The sequence below is a fragment of the Saccopteryx bilineata genome, chromosome 3 (assembly GCF_036850765.1).
Source record: "Saccopteryx bilineata isolate mSacBil1 chromosome 3, mSacBil1_pri_phased_curated, whole genome shotgun sequence".
Lineage (NCBI taxonomy): Eukaryota > Metazoa > Chordata > Mammalia > Chiroptera > Emballonuridae > Saccopteryx > Saccopteryx bilineata.
This window is the reverse complement of record NC_089492.1, coordinates 200,751,370-200,772,938: the sequence shown is the minus strand read 5'-3', so window position 1 is coordinate 200,772,938 and position 21,569 is coordinate 200,751,370. Positions and strand designations below refer to the sequence as shown.

Sequence of the window (21,569 nt, the reverse complement as noted above, 5' to 3'; positions counted from 1 at the left end):
AACACAGAAGTAAGTGGAAGAACATATCGATGACTAAAATCAATTTTATATATTTAAACAAATAAATAAAAGAGGAGAATTATACAAACCTCATGAGGATATTTCTGAGTAAACAGTGGTGGAAATTTGAGATTTCTTACATCAGTTAAAATCTAAAAATAAAAATTTTTAAAAAGAAAAAAAATGTTACTCATCTTTAAATCTATTTTGATATATAGATCTATTTAAACATAAAAATATTTTTGATACTTTAAAAGAGAAACTAAGGATAAAAGGTAAATATTAAACAGGTGGAAAACATCAGTCAGTAGCTTTTCTTGACTTGATAACACATATACACAACTAAGATTCTCAGAGATAAATGAGGATACTAAATCCATGTAAAAAAGTAGAATGTGATTAAAAAAGAAAAACTGTGGACAGTAAAAATTGGACAGTCAAAATATAAAAAGGAATTAGTAAGGTTGGAACAAGTTAAAGAACTTTTGCAGAGTATAAAAAGCCAGAAAGATGAAATATAGCAGAAAAAATATTTATAATAGATGTTGATAAGATTAAGTCAGGAGTTCCAAAAAAAGAAAACAGAAAACTGGAGAATTTATTAAAAAATAATATAAGAAATTTACTAGAACTGAAGGATTCCTGTCTTTTAACTGAAAAAGCCCACCAAGTATTAAGCACATAAGTGGGAGGTGGAAGGGAAAGACCAAGGAAAGGACTAACTCTTACAATAGCACTGATGAGGGTCAAGTCCTAACAGCTTCCAGAAAGAAAAATAAAACAGGTCAAACAGATCCCTTATAAAACAATTAGGCACCAGATAGGTGTCGAATTCCCAACAACAGTGCTGCAAGTGACAAGGCCACGAGTCAGTGCCCTCAGGGTTCTGAGGGAAATCATTTCAATCTAAAATTGGAACCTGGACAATTTATCAATTATGTGTGAGGATGTGTAAAGCCAGGAGGCACAGCCAGGGCCACCATCACAGCAGCCCGGCCCATGCAGGTTCGCATTGGATTCGGACAGTCGGTAAAGAAACAGCGGAGCCAAAAACTGGTGGGCCATAGCCTTTAATCCTAGCTTGCACCCGGCGGGCAAGTAAAAATACACACTGGGCTCCAAAACCCAGTCACACTCAGTGCTCACAAAGCCACTGACTTATCCGAGTTTCCTAGAATCAAAGGTTTCTAGCTCACCAGCCTTATTCTCCTCAGTTCCCCATCTCCTTCCTTATGCCAGATACAAACTCTACACAAACTGGCATCTCACTCAGCACTCCGCCATCTTGGCTGCTTCTCCTGGCCTACTCCACGTGGCCTCCTTCTGCTGCTGGCTCTACTCTCTCTGCTCTCTCATGCTAACCTCAGGAACCAAGAGCCAAGTCCCGTTCTGCCCCCATTTTATAGTGTAGCTTCACAACCTTTAATCCAATATACAAAATAGGGTAGTCTCTAATACAAAGTCACTTCTCTGAAGCATGATTGGATTGTACCGCCCTACATCAAAAAGGGTAGGAAAGGCTTAATCCCAAAACCAAGCCTCAGGCTACAACAATTCTCAACACACATTAATATCACCTGGGCAACCGCCTCTTTAACAAAGTGAGCATAATACATTTTATCTGCCCAACAGGATGGAAAAAAATACATTTTCACACACTTGAGAACTCTAAAGCTGTATCTCTCATACATCCTTTCTGAAGAATTTACTAGAATGTGCTCTAGCAAAACAAGAGAGTACTGTAAGCAAAGGGGAAAACATGGAATCTAAAGAACAAGGGGCCAAACCAGGACAGTAGGCAGGACATCCTTGGTAGACAACTTACAGGTCTGTGGGGGATCAGAACATATTGAAGGACAAAAGCTTTGAGAATAAGCTCCAGAAAAATCAATCTATGTAAGTATGTATGTGTCTGTCTATCTGTCTATCTATCTATCTATCTATCTATCTATCTATCTATCTATCTATCGGCCAAATAAGTTTGTAAATTGATACATATGTTTGCTCACTTATAGTTTGCATTGTGTGGGGGGGGACAGGCTGTAAGCAGGCAGGGTCATTATAGCCTAAGGCTTGGTTTTAAGACTAAGCTTTTCCCCACACCCTTGACTGATTGCATGATGTGGGGTGGTGCACTCTCATGAGGAATCCCATTATGCCTCAGATAAGTGACTTTGTATCAGAGACTTCCTTGTTTGTATATTGGATTAAAAGGTTTTCATTTCTATACTATAAAATGGGGATAGACTAGGGGCTCGCTCTCTCAGTTCCTGCTATCACCATTGCAGGGGCCTCCCTGACCCCTTGCCCTTCATGGGAAAAGCTGGTTCATAGAAAATAAGCAACCGAGAAAAGCCATTCTAAAAAAAAGGACTGCAGGCCCTGGCCGGTTGGCTCAGTGGTAGAGCGTCGACCTGGCGTGCGGAAGTCCCGGGTTCGATTTCCGGCCAGGGCACACAGGAGAGGCGCCCATCTGCTTCTACACCCCTCCCCCTCTCCTTCCTCTCTGTCTCTCTCTTCCCCTCCCGCAGCCAAAGCTCCATTGGAGCAAAAGATTGCCCAGGCGCTGGGGATGGCTCCTTGGCCTCTGCCCCAGGCGCTAGAGTGGCTCTGGTCGCAGCAGAGCGACGCCCCAGATGGGCAGAGCATCACCCCCTGGTGGGTGTGCCGGGTGGATCCCGGTCGGGCGCATGCGGGAGTCTGTCTGACTGCCTCCCCGTTTTCAGCTTCAGAAAAATACAAAATAAATAAATTAATTAAAAAAAAAGGACTGTAGCAGGGAGAAAAAGTGCAAATACATTTGATCCAGCATAGAACAGTATGTACCCGGTCAAGAGAAATAGACTTCATTTAACCAAAACTTTTTAACACAACTGCATGGTTTTTTTGTTGTTTTACATTTTAAAATTAAAATAAAATTCACTGTTTTGACCACTTTAAAGTATATATAACTCAGTGGGTTTTATTCTATTCACATGCTGTACAACCATTACCACTCACTATCTAACTCGGGGACATTTTCATCACCCAAAAGGAAACCTCATATCCACTAAGCATTCTCTCTCCATCCCCTGCTAAGCCCATCCCCTGGCAACTACTAATCTCCTCCATCTCTAGATTTGCCCGTTCTGGGTATTTCATGTAAATGAGTTCACACAACACATGGCCTTTCCTGTCTGGCTTCTCTCACTGACTACCATGTGCTCACAGTTCCTTTGCGCTAGAGCACACAAACCCTTTCCTTTTTCTGGTTGGAGAACTTTCCATTGTGTGGGTATGCCACATTTTGTTGTGCCGTTCATCAGCTGTTTTAGTTGTTTCCACGTTCTGACTATTGTGAATATGCTACTAGGAACATCCGTGTACAAACTTTTGTGTGCACGTGTGCTCATTTCTCTCAGGCGTATACCTAGGAGTGAAACTGCTGAGTCAATATGTAATTATCTGTGTAACTTTTTGAGTAATCATCAAACTGTTTTCCACAGAAGCTGTACCATTTTAAATTCCCACCAGCAACATGAGGGCTCCAATTTCTCCACATCTTGCCAACGCTTCTTATATTATTATACCCATCCCACTGTGTGAATTAGTATCTCACTGTGGTTTTGATTTGCCTTTCCGTAACAATGTTGTGCTTATTGGTCTTTTGTAAACCTTTGGAGAAATGTCTATTTCAGTCTTTTGCTCATTTTTTAATTGGATTGTGTTTTCGCTGTTGAATTGTGGTAATTCTTGACATATTCTATCTAGACCCTGGAACATTATGGGAAATATGACTTACACACACTTTCTCCCATTCTGTAGACTATATTTTTACATTTTTAATAGGGTCCTTTGATGCCATAGAAGTCCTGATCCTTAATATATGTTGGACCTATTTAATACCTGTTTTGGGGAGCTTTTAGGATATTCTGAAATTGACCAATTTTGGTAGGTCCTCATGTTTACAAGACATGAGCCCTTTGGCTATGTTAGATTGACATCCTCTTCCACCCTGGCCAGGAATCAATAGATAAGGTCTAAAGCCCATAAAGAAAGGGTGATAATATTTGGAATGTGGAAGTACCTGGGGCTGTTAACAGCTAGACAAGCTGAGGCCCCTGCTTGTGAAAGCTGGGAAGGATGTGACCAAGCCTGGGTTCAGAAGACAGTTCAGTGCTGTCTATCTGAGAAGCCATGGTCACGGTTTCAGAGGGAAAACATTTAATTATGCTTAGTTTGCCAGCTTGTAGGTATATGAGTGTGTGGCCACTGGCCCTGGCCACCATCGCTCCCTCCCTACCCCACCCCATCACCCTGAGGTTGCCCTGGCTTTGCACTAACTACAAACTTACTGAGTACGAGATACTGTTAAGTTCTGACGAATTTTAGTTAACAAGGAACAAAACGTTTTTAAAGACTGAGCTTTAAATGAAAGTAAATTGCATACAAATCCTCCCCACAGGCTCACAGGACCTCTTTCACTCTTAGTTAACTAATCTGCTGGTATTAAGAATAATTTATGCTCCTTTTAAAACTATTCTTTGTAGATTTAAGAATATTTTCTTTTCCCACCTTTTCAGAGGCAGGGAGAACTTACCCTGACTCTCTCCATCTGAGTGCTGAATGGATACAACAGCTCAAACAGAATGAGGCCTAAAGAAAAGATGTCCACTTTATGAGAGTAGTTGCTTCCATGAATCTGAAATTCCACAAAAGGACAGATATTAGAAAAAAGTAACAGAGATAATACAATAGATAATACTGGCATTCATTGGTGAATTCCAAAGCCGACTTAGTCACTTCTTGTAAGTGTAAAAATGTTAGCCAACAATTAAGAATCTTGCAAGCCTCTTCTCTTCAACTTGCTGCAGTAGGAGTAATTATACTACTCAACATCACAGAAAGAACGCCAGGAACAGCTCTGAGATACCATCAGTAAAACAGGCCTGGCAGAAACCTGGTGCCTTGAAATGCTGAAAAAGCTTGTGGGAGCCAGAAAAAGGTTGCTTGGCAAACCCCTGAGGTGAGGTTTTTCAAAGTGAACACTATCTACAGCAGATCTCTCATTTCTAATCTTCTTAGTCCTCACCCATTTTTATGAGAAAATCTTCATTACTCCAAACCACTAATCAACTGTGATTAGCCTTCATTATGGCATTTAATTATAAACTATTTTGCATTCTTAATTGTATTTTTCATGTGCATATTTCCTAGCCTTCACAACTGGAGAGGAAGTCCTGGAGGGAAGGGCCCTGCTGCTGTTATATCCCCACCACCCAGCACTTGGGCTAAGTACAGAGAAGGCCCTCAAGAAATACTTATTTGTTAAAGTGAACAGATGAATTACAGCTCAAATACTCTTCAACAAAGCCTCATTCATTTTAAAAGGGAGGGAGCAGGGGCACTCAGTAGAACCCCCCTATTCATGAAAATTACATAAATTGACATTTGACAAAACTAAAGAAGGTGTCACTCTGGGAATGCACCACACCAGCACATCATTGGGGGGGGGGGGGGTGTCACAGGTAGCAGACAGGATGACAAACCCTCCACAGCCTTCTCTCTGAATGCACTTGACCCCTGCCTCCCTGGCTACTCCCACAGCTGCCAACCTCTGAACTTAACAGAATATAGGACATCAGCTTCATCACCTTCTGCTCTTTCCTGACTTTAATTTTAATTTATTGACTGATTTTAGAGACAGAGGAAGGGGGATGAAGGGACGGAAGAGTGAGAGAGAGATCATTTGTTGTTCCACTTATTTATGCATTGATTGGTTGATTCTTGTGGGTGCAGAGACCAGGGATGAACTCACAACCTTGGATATGAGGATGACACTAACCAACTGAGCTACCTGTCAGGGCTCTCTTCCCTTACTTCTTATCCCTGGGGTTTGGGAAGTATTCAAAGAAAACTGGCAAAACAGAACTTATAGGCTACAATGAAAAGGACACCCTCATACATATCTGGAGAATATATACTAACACACCTTCATAAAAAGCAGGTGGCGATAAATGTTTGCTCCCACTGGATGGCCCTAATTATATCCACCCAGCCACGGTAGATGGAAATGTGGACACAGACGTGTGCACAGCTGTAGTTATCTAAGTGGTATTCACAACAGTCAATTTATAAGTAACTAAAATGTCCAAAACAAATGTTGAATAAATTAGCAGAAAGAATATTACGTAGCCAAAAAGGTTTTCCAAGAACACTTCATAATGTGAGAAATGCTTATATTTTTATATTATATCCAAAAATTTACAGAGTAGAATCCCAATGTTGTTCTCCAAAATAAGGCACGTATAAAAATGTTTTAAGATGTATGTGTATGTGTGTGTGTTACATAAAAGAAAATAACTGACTGAAAGGAATTCTACCTGGATGTGTGTGCACCTGTTAGTGACCACGTTAGTGTTTTAGTAAGTGATTTTTAGGGGTTTTTTTATACATTCCTATATTTTCCATGGTCCCTACATTGAGCATAGATTAACATATAACAAGGGGGAAAGCACTGTTAAATACATTTAAATAACAAATGCAGTTTCATAAACAAATACAAAATGATCTTTACAGAACATCTAAAAAATAAGAAATTAAGTACAAATCTCAAGGCTGGGGAGTGGGTGGGTATAATAAACTCTTTCAGCCATAGACCTGTGGTGGTGCAGTGGGTAAAGCGTCGACCTGGAAATGCTGAGGTCACTGGTTCGAAACCCTGGGTGCCTGGTCAAGGCATATATGGGAGTTGATGCTTCCAGCTCCTCTCCTCCCCTCCCCTCCCCCTCCCCTCCCCTCCCTTCTCCCCCCTCCCCTCTCTCCTAAAATGAATAAAAAATAAAAAATAAAAAAAAATAAACTCTTTCAGAGTTTAAGTTGATTGTTTTATCACTGTGTAATACTAGAACTTGGTCTGTATTTCCTGGTAATTGCAACTAAGAACAAAGTAACTGTGGTCTCTATTCATTTTCTCCTAGAACAAAATTAAGAGTTTTGATTAAAAAAAATTTTTTTTATTATTTAAGACCTTTATTAACAGGTGCTTGCAGTTTGTTGACTTTTTTGAAAAAATCAAGTTATAAACTTTTATTACAAATTAAAAATGAGGTTCTTAAAAATCTCAACTTGACCAGATATGAAACAATTTAAAAACCTTTAAAGGTGTACTGAGAAAAACCAGGCTTTTTCTTTTTCTTTTTTAAAAAACATGTTTGTCATTACCAAAAAGAGACGTCTTTAGGTATGATTTAAAAAATTTTTAAATAATGTCTTAGTACAGCTTCTGAGTCTTGGGTAAGACAATTCATACAGCCCAAGTATTTTGAGAGACTTTTAAAAGCTACATTTCATAGAGTGACAGCTTCTGTATTTAAGAATACTGAAGAATTATTCAGTATAATAATATACTGGCCAGTTGGCTCAGCGATAGAGCATCGGTTCAGCATGTGAAGTTCTTCTGGGTTTGATTCCTGGTCAGGGCTCACAGGAGAGGCACCATCTGCTTCTCCACCCTGCCCCCTTCTCCTCCTGCAGCCAAGGTTTGAATGGTTTGAGCAGTTTGGCCCCAGGTGCTGAGGATGGCTCCATGGGCTTGACTCAGATGCTAAAATAGCTGGGTTGCCAAGCAACAAAGCAGGGCCAAAGATGGGCAGAGAATCGCCTGGCAGGGAGCTTGCCAGGTGGATCCAGGTCAGGGCACATGCGGGTCTCTGTCTCTCTGCCTCCTCGCCTCTCAAAGGAAAAAAAAAAAAAAAAAAAAGGAATACTGAAAAGAATACTAAGAGATTTATTAAGGAATTAAAACTATTTTGGCCCTGGGTGGGTGATTCAGTGGATAAACCAGCGACCCAGCATACCAGAGGTCGCAGGTTCAACCTCAGGTCAGGCATCTACAAGAAGCAATCAGTGAGTACACAACGAAGTGAACGAGTTGATGCTTCTCTCTCCTTTTCTCTCAAATCAATATTAAAATAAAAAAAAAAAGACTATTTGTAACTACCTGATTTAGCTATCACATAGCCACCCTTGATTTTCCAGCATCTTCAGCAATAACAAATATAGCATTGCTTGTCATTAGTCTCTTCCTTTCTCAGATGGTGAACCTTGCCTCCAATACACATGCATACACACTCGGTAGCCACAAGCCAAAATGCAGTCAGCACAGCCCTGTGTCTGCAGTGGCATGACCACCTACCTGGTCTCTATCTTTTCCTCTGACATTCACATTCTCTCAGCCACCAAATATTCAAGCTGAATTTAGGCACTGTTTTAGGTACTAGGAGTAAAATAAAGAGATAAACTAGGTCCCTCTTCTGATAATGTACTATTTTAGAGGGGAAGAAAAATACTTTCAGAGTTAAAATGCTATAAGCCTGACCAGGCAGTGGCGCAGTGGATAGAGCGTCGGACTGGGATGCAGAGGACCCAGGTTCGAGACCCCCAAGGTTGCCAACTTGAGCGTGGGCTCATCTGGTTTGAGCAAAACTCACCAGCCTTGGACCCAAGGTCGCTGGCTCGAGTAAGGGGTTACTCGGTCTGCTGAAGGACCAGGCTCAAGGCACATATGAGAAAGCAATCAATGAATAACTAAGGTGTTGCAATGAAAAACTGATGATTGGTGCTTATCATCTCTCTCCGTTCCTGTCTGTCTGTCCCTATCTATCCCTCTCTCTGACTCTCTGTCTTTGTGAAAAAGAAAAAAAATGCTATGAAAAGCAAAAACAGTATAAGGTGATAATCCTGACAGGGAGTGGAGGGAGAGTCCCCTACTTCACACAGGGTTGGGGTTGTGGGGACTCCGTCTGTGAGCCCCTCAGACGCACACACATCCAGGTAGAATTCCCTTTAGTCAGTCATTCCTAGTTTTTATAACACTTAAAGTATGGAGGTATATTTCTAGCCTCCTGAATAATGGTGAATTTAAAAAAGTAATGCTATTAAAAATACTTTAGAATCAATTCTGATACATGCCTAGCTGAAAAATCAGAAAACACAGAGCAATCCAAAACAACTTTCAAAGCCCCTGCACAGAAGCAGTGACTGTTGATAGTGATGGCCCACCCTTCCTGCCTGTTTTTATAGGGATATAAATACACATTCACAGTACTTTGGTATTTCACACAGGTTCGGTTTCTCCTGGTGCCGGGTTCCGGCCACATCATTTAACTAGGATGATTCAATTACTTGGGCCAATAGATTTCTTTTTCTACTCATGTCAGTTTGGATACTTTTGGTTTCAAAGGACCAACTATGTATAATAGATCTCTTATAAATTAAAATCTCTGCCACATGTGAAACTTTTAACTTCTAAATTTACTTATGGTTTTTCCATTTTAAGTAGACTTGCTAGAGGATTATCTTTATTTAAAACTTCAATTCTACCCTAATGTTGTTGTCTCACTGCTTCACCAGTATGAGTTCTTGTTCCTGACAGCTCAGCTGCTCCTGCAGAGTGCTAAATCACTTACTTACACAGTACTGTGCTTATGTGAAGGCCTTACACATAAAGTCATCTTAGAACACTGATAGCTTCCTGTGAATTCCAACGTTTTTTCATTTCTTTCCTTGTTTTCTTAATACTCTGCATCCGCATTTTTATTTTATTATTCACCCAATAGTTATAGGGAGGTGTTTTAAATTTCTAGCTAGCAAAAGAAGCAAAAATAAAACAAAAACCTAAAATCAAAACATACCACTAATATCTTTTTTTATTGTACTAGGATATAGCAAGACACAAGTTTTGTTTTCAAATATATCTGATGTTTCTTTACGGTCTAGAAGTTTGAAATGAAAGTGTATCTTATTTTGTTTATCAATAAATGTTCAAATAGCAACTATAAATAAGACCTCATCTATTTTTCATCTAGCTCCCCTGCATGGGTAAAAGACGCATTCACAGTATAAAATGAGGCCCTGACCAGGTGGCTCAGTGGATAAAGCACCATCCCTGTGCATGCTGGGCACATACAAGAAACAATAAATGAGCACACAACTATGTGGAAACAAGTTGATGCTTCTCTCTCTCTCCCTCCTACCCTTCCTTCCTCTCACTCTCAAATCCATGGTGAAATAAAACCCAGGAGCAAAATTAAATAAGGATGTTAAAGTAAGAGAATAGAAAATGTTCAGTGATATGGTTTTAGATTCCATAGGGCAAGTGACTTTTAAGAAATCATTATTGCCCTGGCCGGTTGGCTCAGCGGTACAGCGTTGGCCCGGTGTGTGGGAGTCCCAGGTTCGATTCCCAGTCAGGGCACACAGAAGAAGCACCCATCTGCTTCTCCACCCTTCCCTCTTTCCTTTCTCTTCCCTTCCCACAGCCAAGGATCCATTGGAGCAAAGTTGACCCGGGTGCTGAGGACAGCTCCATGGCCTCCCTCTCAGGTGCTAGAATGGTTCCAGCTACAACAGAGCAATGCCCCAGATGAGCAGAGCATCGCCCCCTGGTGGGCATGCTGGGTGGATCCTGGTCGGTTGCATGTGGGAATCTGTCTGACTGCCTCTCCACTTCTAACTTCAGAAACACACACACACAAAAAAAAGAAATTATCATTTTGATGCATTATTAAAGAAGAATACCCACAATAATTACTTGAAAATGCTATTAAAATATTCTCCCTTTTCCAACTATATATGTGTGTGAGGTCAGATTTTCTTCATTCACTTCACGCAAAATAACACACTGCAACAAACTGAATGCAAAGGCAGATATGAGAATCTCTTTTAAGTAAAATTTTAAAGAGATTTGTAAAAATTAAACAAATGTCACTGTTTTCACCAATCTCTTTTTGTTTTGGAAAATATTTATCATAAAAATATCTTTAGGCCTGACCTAAAGATGGTGGTGCAGTGGACAGAGAATCGGACTGGGATGTGGAGGACCCAGGTTCAAGACCCCAGGTTGCCAGCTTGAGTGCAGGCTCATCTGGTTTGAGCAAAGCTCACCAGCTTGGGCCCAAGGTCGCTGTCTTGAGCAAGGAATTACTTGGTCTGCTGAAGGCCCACGGTCAAAGCACACATGAGAAAGCAATCAATGAACAACTAAGGTGTCACAACGAAAAACTGATGATTGATGCTTCTCATCTCTCTCTATTCCTGTCTGTCTGTCCCTATTTATCCCTCTCTCTGACTCTCTCTCTGTCCTATAAAAAAAAAAAATCTTTAGGAAGAGGTAATAGTTATTAGTTAATAAGATTTTATAAATTTTTTTCATTTTAATCTCTAATATGACAAATTAATTTTTTTAACTCTTTGATTTTAGAGAGAGAAAAAAGGAGACACAGAGAGAGAATGAGAGAAATATTGATCCTTTGTTCCACTGATTTATGCATTCACTGGTTGATTCTTGTATGTGCCCTAACCGGGGATCAAACCGACAACCCTGGCATTTTGGGATGATGCTCTAACCAACTGAGCCACTTGGCCAGGGCAATATGGCAAATATTGATAAATAAAACCCCATAAGAAAAACTCTTGGGTTCTCAATCATATTTATGAGTATAAATAGATACTGAGACCAAAAAGTTTGAGAACCGCTAATCTAAGTACAGATAAGCTTGTGAGTATTATTAACCTGGTAGGAGCTGTGCGTGTCACTCTGAAGCCCCCAGTACACCCTGCTCCCACCGTTCTCTCAGTCTCTGCCCCGTTTTGTTGGAGACTAAGCATTCTACAAGGCAAGATATTCCAGCCCACCTACCTTTATTTATTTCCTGCTACAAGATATTCTGGAAGTTGCCTGTGAATTGTTATCGGCAGTTCAGTCTAATACCTCTGGTTCTAGTTGGCTCTGAAGACAGTTCCTACACAGCTTACAAAGGGGAACTGAAATTAAGTTTGGGAGAAGCATTCAAGATTCTCTGTATAAATTTCTGGTTGCTATCAGGTTCTGGTTCAGAAGGTGAGCATGTTTTATGCATGTTAAGTGTTGTTTTTTTACTCCACCCTCAATTCGAATTATAGAAACTGCCCCTAGCTGTGCTGCCTGTGGAACACTACTAACAGTTTTCATACTCTTCAGATTTTATTGGATTTTTTAAGTAGAACACAGATGGAGAGTCAATGGCCATATCTACCTTGCTGTCATGCTAACTAAGAATCTATATTTAATTAAGAAGAAGACAAACTCACCTGCTCTGGGCTCATGTACAGCTTGGTCCCCACTTGTCCTGTGTGTCTGGCATATCCAGGCATTGGGGTCAAGACAGTCTGCTCTTCCTCGTCTTGGTCCATCGCCGTCACTAACCCAAAGTCTCCAACCTTGACCACGTCGTCCATTGTAAAGAAGATGTTCGAAGGCTGAAAAAAAATAATAAAACAAAGTAAATTTGATGTGCATGGAAAAGGAGAGAATTTATTAAAATGACAACAGACAATGAGCACATGAAACTAGATATTCTCAAGCATGTTTCCTTTAAAATGAGCTGATATGACAACAACACCAATCCTTCCATGCTAGACAAACTGTGAGTAAAGAACAGGGAAGGGGTAGCAGAGGGAGTTAGCATTCACATTTAGCTATGTGGCTCCTGAGTTAGCAAACAGCACCTATTTACACCCTTAGCGATTCACATGACCTAGGGCCAGGTACTTAATGCTCAGTCTTATTATTCTATACAGCTTCCCTCTGGTAAGTTTCTCTATATTTGTGATTGGGGCCCTGATTATGATAATAGCAATGATAACAGCAAATGCTACAGAGCACTGACAATACACCAGAAGCCATTCTGAGCTGCGTATTACTATTAACTCATATAACAGTCACAACCCTATCAGCTTTATTAGTCCTTCATGTTACAGATTGAAAACTGAGACCCAGAGCAGGTAAGTAAATTGCCCAAGGTTACCCAGGAGTAGTGAGTGATGGAGCAGGGATTCAAAGACAAGCTGTCTGGCTCCATGAGGAGAGGATGTTTGCTTCGCTACCATGGGTCCAGCATTCAGTACAGTCCATGCCCAACAGTAACTAGTCACTACTATTTGATATTCAAGTTTGTGTCTGACAGGGAAAAGTAGGCTCGCAGGGAGAATGAAAACCCTTCACAGCAACCCTGTGCTGCCACCCCTAACACCTACAGCCCCCATGTACTCTAAGACCTCTGCCTGACGTAGAGACTCATCTGCAGCTGTTTAAGAGAGAGAGCAAACCAAATTTCTCATGGGCCCTTAGACTCAAAGTCCCCGACATGAAATAATACATCATCATCCTTCAGAGCCCATTTTAACCTTGCTAACATAATCACCATTCACAGCCCTTGGAGAAAAAAAAAGCCAATGAGCTCATGAAATTGAATTTTATCACGCTTCAAATACTGCCAAATAAATAACATTTTATTCCCAAACTCCAAAATGCCATTATACAATTTTGACTTTGAAGTAATGAAGTTACCGCACATGACCAAAGCCTGCAGTAATAACCTCCTGCTCTCCCACAAATGACTTTATGAGAGACAAAAACAGACTATGCTGCCTTAAATTTTACCATTCCCTTCCCCCAACCATCTGGTGTTATTTATTGAACACTGTAATGGACTTTTTAATTAACTAATTAATTAATGTTAACTTTCAGGCTCTCCAGTGTCCACTCCCTAATTTCCTCCAGAAGCATCCTAACTGGACTCTGGGAGCTTCCTTCTTCCCGACTGTGCAGTGTCTCAGGGTTACACCTCCTGAGGTTGCATAAACTCCAGCATGATACCACCCTGGTCAGGGCACTGCTTTAGGGATGGGTCTGTGTCCTTGGCTTATCAATTAGTCAATTAGAAGGAAACTCAGGCCTCTGGTCAACAGCAGAGAAAAGAGGTACTTTCCCCAAGCCTCCAAAAGACTTACAAACGCAGAGCCCTGAGAACAGCTAGCAGCTGTCCTGAGACTAATGGGAGAACCTGCCTGAAAGTGGAAACAAGAAATAGGGCGGGGGAGATGGGGGCACACACACGACAAGCTGACCACATCACATGATCCTAGATAAAGCTTTACTTGAATCTTGGGCAAGTTCGATTACATAGGCCAATAAATTTCCTTTGTGATTAAATTATTATAAATGCTTTTGGTGGCAAACAAGAGAATATTCTAAATAAAATTATATGAGCATATAGAACATATTAAGCATTGTGCCAAAGATACAATAGGTGGACAGACAGACATGGCTTCTGCCTCTGTGGAAACTAGAGGACAAATAATATAACTATGGTGAGGATTATGAAGGAGAAATACCAGGTTCTTTGAGGACACTGTGTATTTAAACTACTGAGAAAAACCCAGTGTAGCTTGAGTGAAGAAAAGAAAAGATTAAAATTAAGTCTAAAGAATTAGGGGCCAGAGAGTGCAGGTCACAAAAATGTGGCCATAGAACAAAAAGTGAGAGGGCTGGGAGGATTCACAGTGAGCTCAGAGGCTTAGGTCAGAAAAAAAAGAATGCAGAGATGCAGAGATTTTTCAACTAGGAGCAAAACTCTTGGGGGAATTTTTTTATGGTTCACTAGAAATTTTTAAAAGGAATGTACCTTCACCAAAGACTAAATATTTTGATATCTAGAAAACTAAAGGGAATATTAATTTTCTTGTAATTTCTTTTGCTACATAGAAAATATAAGAAAGTGCTCTGGCTAGTTGGCTTAATGGATAGAGCATTGGTTAATACCTGTTCAAGGCACACAGGAGAAGCACCCAACTGCTTCTCTTCCCCTTCCTCTCTCCCTTCTCTCTCTCTTCCCCTTTTGCAGCCAGTGGCTTAATTGGTCTGAACATCAGCCCTGGGTGCTGATGATAGCTCAGTTGATTCAATTAGCATCAGTCCTAGATGGGGGTTGCGAGGGGGCGGGGTCCTGGTCAGGGCACATGTGGGGAGTCTATCTCTCCTCCTTGAGAAGGGAGAGGAGGAGGTGGGGGAAGGGGGGGGAGGGACAAGAGGGGAGGGAGAAGAGGGGAGGGACCAGACCTTGGGCTTCAAGCCATCAACCTTTGGGCTCAAGCCAGCAACCATGGGGTCATGTCTATGATCCCACGCTCAAACCAGCAACCCTGCGCTCAAGCTGGTGAGCCCGCGCTCAAGACAGATGAGCCTGTGCTCAAGCCTGCGACCTCGGGGCTAGAACCTGGGACCTCAGCATTCTAGGTTGACACTTTATCCACTGCACCATGACTGGTCAGGCAGAGAAGTATTTATGTATTCATTACACATCTATGTTTACTCTGATAATCATGCTGAGCACATGGACTATGGTAGAAATTAGTTAAATAAAAGTTCCAGCCCTGGCCGGTTGGCTCAGTGGTAGAGCGTCGGCCTGGCGTGCGGGGGACCCGGGTTCGATTCCCGGCCAGGGCACATAGGAGAAGCGCCCATTTGCTTCTCCACCACCCCCCCTCCTTCCTCTCTGTCTCTCTCTTCCCCTCCCGCAGCCAAGGCTCCATTGGAGCAAAGATGGCCCGGGTGCTGGGGATGGCTCCTTGGCCTCTGCCCCAGGCAGAGGCTCTGGTCGCAGCAGAGCGACACCCCGGAGGGGCAGGCAGAGCATCGCCCCCTGGTGGGCCTGCCGGGTGGATCCCGGTCGGGCGCATACAGGAGTCTGTCTGTCTCTCCCCGTTTCCAGCTTCAGAAAAAATACAAAAAAAAAAAAAAATTTCCAAATACTTATTTAAGAAGCACACACTGAAGAAATACTGCATGTTTTAGTAGGAATCTTAAGTAATTTAGCATATGCATTGCTAGAATATTCAATATTGTATATACTGAAAATAAAGCTACAAAAATCACGTGGCTAACCACTTGCAACCCTTCATCATCCAGCTTCTCACCCTTCCCCAGAGCCTACCACTGGCCCTAATTCAGAGCTGGCAAAGGAAGGCACCTGTGCATCTTCTGTCACTTGTGTCCCTTTTCAGTGTTCTCCTCCAGGACCCTGTGGGAGGCTGTGCCAGGGTTATTCAAAGCCATAAGAAAATGGTATCCCTGGACTTTATATAATTTTTTTTTCAGGAGATTAGGAATCTATTTACTATAAAATGGACATAAACATGAGAAAATGAATTCACAATCTGACTGAGGTTTTTAAATCCTGGGATTTCTTATTTTTGCAGTGGGCCCCTTCAGGCTACGCTCCCAGACCTCTCCTCCTGATGCGTGTACAGTCTTCAGCTCTCAGGGGCACGCCCATTAAAAGCTGACAAATACAGCAAGTGCTGCACACGTCAGACTGCCACCCACGATGACAGTCCACAAGTACCGACCTTGAGGTCCCTGTGCATGAGCCCCTTGCCGTGCAGAAACTGCACTGCCTCCGCGATCTGCAGGAAGATGTGCAGGCACGCGCCCCGCTCCCGCTGCTCCAGGCGGCAGCGGCTGTGCATCCAGTCCTTGAGGTTCTCCTTCCTGCACAGCTGCATCTGGATGTAGAGGTACACTTTCGGGGAGCTGGGCTGCAGCTTCTGTGCGGTGTTTTTACTGAGACCAAGACTTAACGTAGTAGGTCTTGGAAGAGAAACAGACAAAGCAGGTTCTGAAGAAGAGTTGCTACTGGAATGCCCGGTGGCAGTGAGTTTATTAGCATAATGGTTGCCCACATGCAGCTGGCTGGCTTTGGGCTCTTCTTTACTGGATGCATTATCACAGCCTGAATCCTCAAACACTATTGAAGAGGAGGTTCTCTCTCTTGACCTGACATATGGAGAGGCTTCAGAAGGACAAAGTTCAAAGGAGTGCCCCTCCTCACTGCCGTCCAGAGTACCACCTTCCACATCGCAGTCTGTAAGGCAACTGTCCTGGAGTTTGTACACTGCGCCCATGGACTCACTGATGTCTCCAGAGTCCGGTCCTGAAAATGCCAGTGGAGTGAACTGGCTCTCAGATGAACTTGTCTGGTCACAGGAAATCCCAACTGAAAAAGACCTGCTTCTTTGTGGTGAAGGAGCTATGATTTCTATATGTTCCTTTGTAGAGAAAGGATCCATTCTGTGTATTTTAACTGACAGCGCATCCATTGGACTAAAGCTGAGTGGCCAGTCTGTGCTAAAAGTGGCAGGAATACAAGAGGATAAGAGTAACTATTTGTTGATTAAATTATGTGAAATACACTCTTTGTTTTAAAAGCTTCAACAACAGTAAAGCCAGTTACCAAAACACAAAAGACATATAGATTAAAATAAAAACATGATATGAAACAAAGAACATCACATTCCACTATTCCTTCTAAAAACACTTAATTTAAAACGTTTATTTATATTTAGAACTATTATCTGGGATTGTCATGCAGGAGTGGCCACGGTCTTGATGTAAAATACAAAATACTAAAGGAGAACTCAGGACAGGACCCTCGGTGACCATGACCCTGAAGCCTAGTCCAAAGCAGGGCAGAGGCTCACAGGGTCTGGAGTCAAGAGGCCACTTCACGTGATCCTTCCATGGTGTGGCTACTGGCTGAGTCTGTAACAAGCATCACTGTGACAAGGGCTGTGTTTGGTACTTTAAGACAGGAATTCTGCTCCAGCAGAATTCAGTCTATTTGCAGCTTGCTTCCCTTTAGTTCTCAGTTAGTAATTTGTAAAGGGCCTTCGATCATATCGCAGGCAAATTTTAATATAGGAATTATCATCAGGTCACACAAATTTACGCATTTTAAACTGCAAATAGTTTAAAACTACTTTAAAAAGGGGTTATAAATTGTTAACTACTAAGAAACAATAAAAAGTTAAGAATACGTACAAAAAAGCATATAATATTACTTACTGAGAAAAGCCACTGTCAATCCCTCAGTGAATTACAATTCATAGAGCCCTATCTACTAAAAATTTTTAAAATTCATGATCTGGATCAGTGATGTCAGCAGCATTGCAGTGTAAGAGGACCTCGGGTCTCTCCCCTTGAAATTACAAAAAGGTGGACAGCTATAATTCAAACAATGGGAAATTTTCTGCTGAACACACAAACATGTCTAAGAGCTCTGAAGGTGGGGGCAAGTTGGGTGAACAGGCATGAGGAAGGACAGAGATAGGCACTGCTGCAGCCCCAGCTGACACAATACCAGTGAAGGGTGAGGGTGTAACCCCCACTGGACAAACTGAAAAAACAGAGGCAGCAACTGGGGCTAGGGGGCCGCTACATGCTGATGCTGACCAGGGTAGGGGCAGAGAAGCGGCACAGGGGGTAGCAGCACCCACCATCAGCGAAAGGATTGCACAGATGCAGGAACCTACCCACCCCTTCCTCCTCTGGCCTGCCCAACTATAAAATCCTCACTTGCCAGATCACGAAAGGTCAGAAACAACTTTCCAGGCTAACTGGTCTGTACTCATTGCAACTAAACCCACGAAAAAGAAAAAATCCACAGATACCTGAACCTGCTTCCCACTACCAACCCCATCCCCCATACATCCAATGGGCCCTGGTAGCAGCTGTGTCAGCTCAGATAGCAGCTCTGCCTACAGCTTCTGGCTACAGGAAGGTAGCAGTGGCAACACACAGGCCTAGAGACCCATCCCTCACAGGTGTAGTGCTGGAGACCAAGGAAACTGGGTCATAAGGGCAACTCTCACTCCTAGGAGAACTCAGGGCATTTTCCATGGTCAAGGAGGTACCATGCTACAAAATTCTGAACACCTCAGCAGTGCAGGTAAGAAAAAATAAAAACTTGTGCTTCAGCACCACCTACTGGAAAACAAAAGAAGCCCTGCTAAACAAGTGAGGAGTGGAATACAGTGATCCCTGGCCTATCGTGGTGCTAGGTTCAAAAAGCACCTACTATAGGTGAAAATCCGCAAAGTAGCGACCTTATATTTATTATTTATATATATATTTAGGGCTTTATACACCCTCCCCACACTCTAACAAACCTTTCCCACACTCTTATAAACACTTCCTATGCTCTTAAAACACTTTCTACTCTTAAACCTATGTAATTTTAACAACATTATCAAATTCTATGTGGGTACTCACCAATGAATACACTACAACTTGAATAATGAAGATGATGATTTAATATTCTTTTAATATGTTTTAATTAACAGTTTTTATATTGTTTTCAATTTTTAGGTTAGAAAATGCTTATTTTACCACAAAAATAATTAAAATAATAAATATATAAAAATACTTATATACTACAAAATCCCACAAGACAGTGAAAAATCTGCGATACAAAATTAGATATATACAGTTTAATAATCTGTGTGATATGGCGAGGAATGACTGCACTTTAAAAAAAAATAGTAAGGTTTCACTCCCAAAAATACCCAGCAGAAAAAATAATCTATCAGGCACAACAAATAACCCAGGTAACAAGGGAGTTCAGAAAGAAAATGAAAAATCTCCAGAAAATAAACTTAAAAGACATGGAAGACTGTGATTTAAATGACAGAGAATTCAAGACTGCAGTTCTGAAAAACTCAATGAGATACAAGAAAACTCAGAAAAGCAATTCAAAGAGCTCAAAAATAAAATCAACAAACAAAAGGAGTACTTAAGCAAAGAGACTGAAACTATAAAAAAGAACAAAACAGAAATTCTGGAGCTGAAGAACTTATTAAGGTACACAACATAAAAAAGAGGAAACAGGAGACTAAATCACAGAATACCAACAAATTAAAATAACATACAGAAACACAAGGGTAAAAAGAACAGTGGAGATATAGAACTACAAGGAAAAATGGCTATTGGAAATCCTCAATAATCACACTAAATGTAAAGGGGCAACCACCAATTAAAAGGAAAAAAGTAATGAGATGGAGTAAAAAAAAAAAATCTGCCCTAGCTGGATAGCTTGGCAAGCATCACCCTGAAGTGAAGAGGTTGCCGGTTCAGTCCCGGTCAGGGCACATATAGGAAAAAAAATCATGTTTAAATATTAAATGAACTTTCACTTAACAAATGACTAGAGAATGTTCCAAACACAGTGAGAGAGAACAGTAATCTGTTGTTATTTTCCTTAAAAAAAAAAATCATCTCAGCCCTGGCTGCTTGGCTCAGCAGTAGAACGTTGGCCCAGGTATGGAAATCTTGGGTTCAATTCCCACCAGGGAACACAGGAGAAGCACCCACCTACTTCTCCACCTTTCCCCTTCTCCTTTCTCTCTCTCTCTCTTCCCTTCCCACAGCCAAGGCTCCATTGGAGCAAAGTTGGACCGGGCGCTAAGGATGGCTCCATGGCCTCCGCCTCAGGTGCTAGAACGGCTCCAGCCACAACGAGCAATGCCCCCGATGGGCAGAGCATTGCCCCCTAGTGGACATGCCCGGCAGATCCCAGTCAGGCGCATGTGAGAGTCTGTCTGCCTACCTCCCAGCTTCTCACTTTAGGGAAAAAAAATCATCTCTAAAGTTATAGAAATAATAGTTTACATAAGCAAAAAAAACTATCCTGAAAGAAAGTATTAGATTTTAAATATATGTCTAAGAACGTTACCTTTCATCTTTCAGCCAAATTTCATCCATTTTTTCTTGCCACTTCTCTGGTGGTGCTTCCAGCCAAGCATTGAAATACCTAACAATTCCTGGGTGCTCAAGCTTGGCTAATGCTTTCACTTCCCGCATGACCTTCTCTCGAGCCGACTCCCTGAAACAGAGAAAAGAGGAGACACTGAAGGTGGCTCTGATCTGAAAGAGGGATCATACCTGATAATCAGAAAGAAAATAAAGGTCTGAGATCTAAAATTAGAAATTGATGATTTAGCCTAATGGCTTAGTTCTAAAAAGACAATATTAAGTTCTGTATTACTTAAAAAATGTTTGGTATTTAATTTATTTGTTCTAGAAATAAATGCTACAAGCACATTTTTTGCTTCATTCAAAAAGAAGCTTTCTTGGCTCACTAAAAATAGATGATTATAGACCTATAAAGATTACTGATTATTGCTTAATGTTTGTTTGTTCGTTTTTCTTTTTTTTTTAATGGAGCAGGAAGAAGCATCAATGCATAGTAGTTGCTCCTCGTATGTGCCTTGACAGGGCAAGCCTAAGGTTACAAACCAGCAACCTGAACATTCCAGGTCGATGCTCTATGCACTGCACCATCACAGTCAGGCTATTGCTTAATGTTTTTTAATAACTAGATACAAAGTCAAGTATTCAGAAAACAGAGCACAGTATCACAGTTCAGGGTGATGGAGACTGACCACCAAACAGGGTCCATGTTACAATCCTAAAAGCTTGTCCTAACACGACAAGCCTCAACCATGGACTGTCCTGGGCAATGAAGTTAAACTGAAAAGGCATTTGGATTTGACTTTTTTCTGTGAAAGCTCTTCTGATGGATGTCATCTCCTATTTCTAGGGATCCCACTATCAAACAATGTAAGTACAAGTGACAGCCCCTTCCTTCCCCAGGAGGTGGTCAGAGACTTCCACTTTCCCCCAGGCTTTGTTGTTTCTGTCCCTACTCTGAGAATCCTGGTGTGTTTCTGAATTTGTCACCCTCTAGATCCTCACATTCAATTAGTTACCAAAACCTATCAGCTCCTCTTTTTCAACTCCTTTCTGTCCACCCTGCTGCTGCACTCATGTTCTGTATCTTAAGACTAAACTTTTGCAAAAATAAATTTCCTAACAAATACTGGTGTTTCTGACTCTTTACTCTTATCAGCCATCTACAAACCACCAGCGGAGT

The 21,569-nt window shown here is 41.5% G+C and overlaps 1 protein-coding gene across 1 annotated transcript in view; it reads right to left on the bottom strand.

Annotated features, from left to right (window-relative positions):
* EIF2AK3 (eukaryotic translation initiation factor 2 alpha kinase 3) overlaps positions 1-21,569 on the bottom strand; it is an 87,628-nt gene that overhangs the window by 3,186 nt on the left and 62,873 nt on the right. Inside the window, exons 12-16 of the mRNA XM_066268540.1 lie at positions 20,370-20,519; positions 16,210-16,987; positions 12,112-12,279; positions 4,580-4,681; positions 90-152 (exon numbers count right to left, since the gene is read on the bottom strand). Of these exons, the coding sequence (XP_066124637.1) occupies positions 90-152; positions 4,580-4,681; positions 12,112-12,279; positions 16,210-16,987; positions 20,370-20,519 (1,261 nt within the window). The remainder of the gene's footprint in view (positions 1-89; positions 153-4,579; positions 4,682-12,111; positions 12,280-16,209; positions 16,988-20,369; positions 20,520-21,569) is intronic.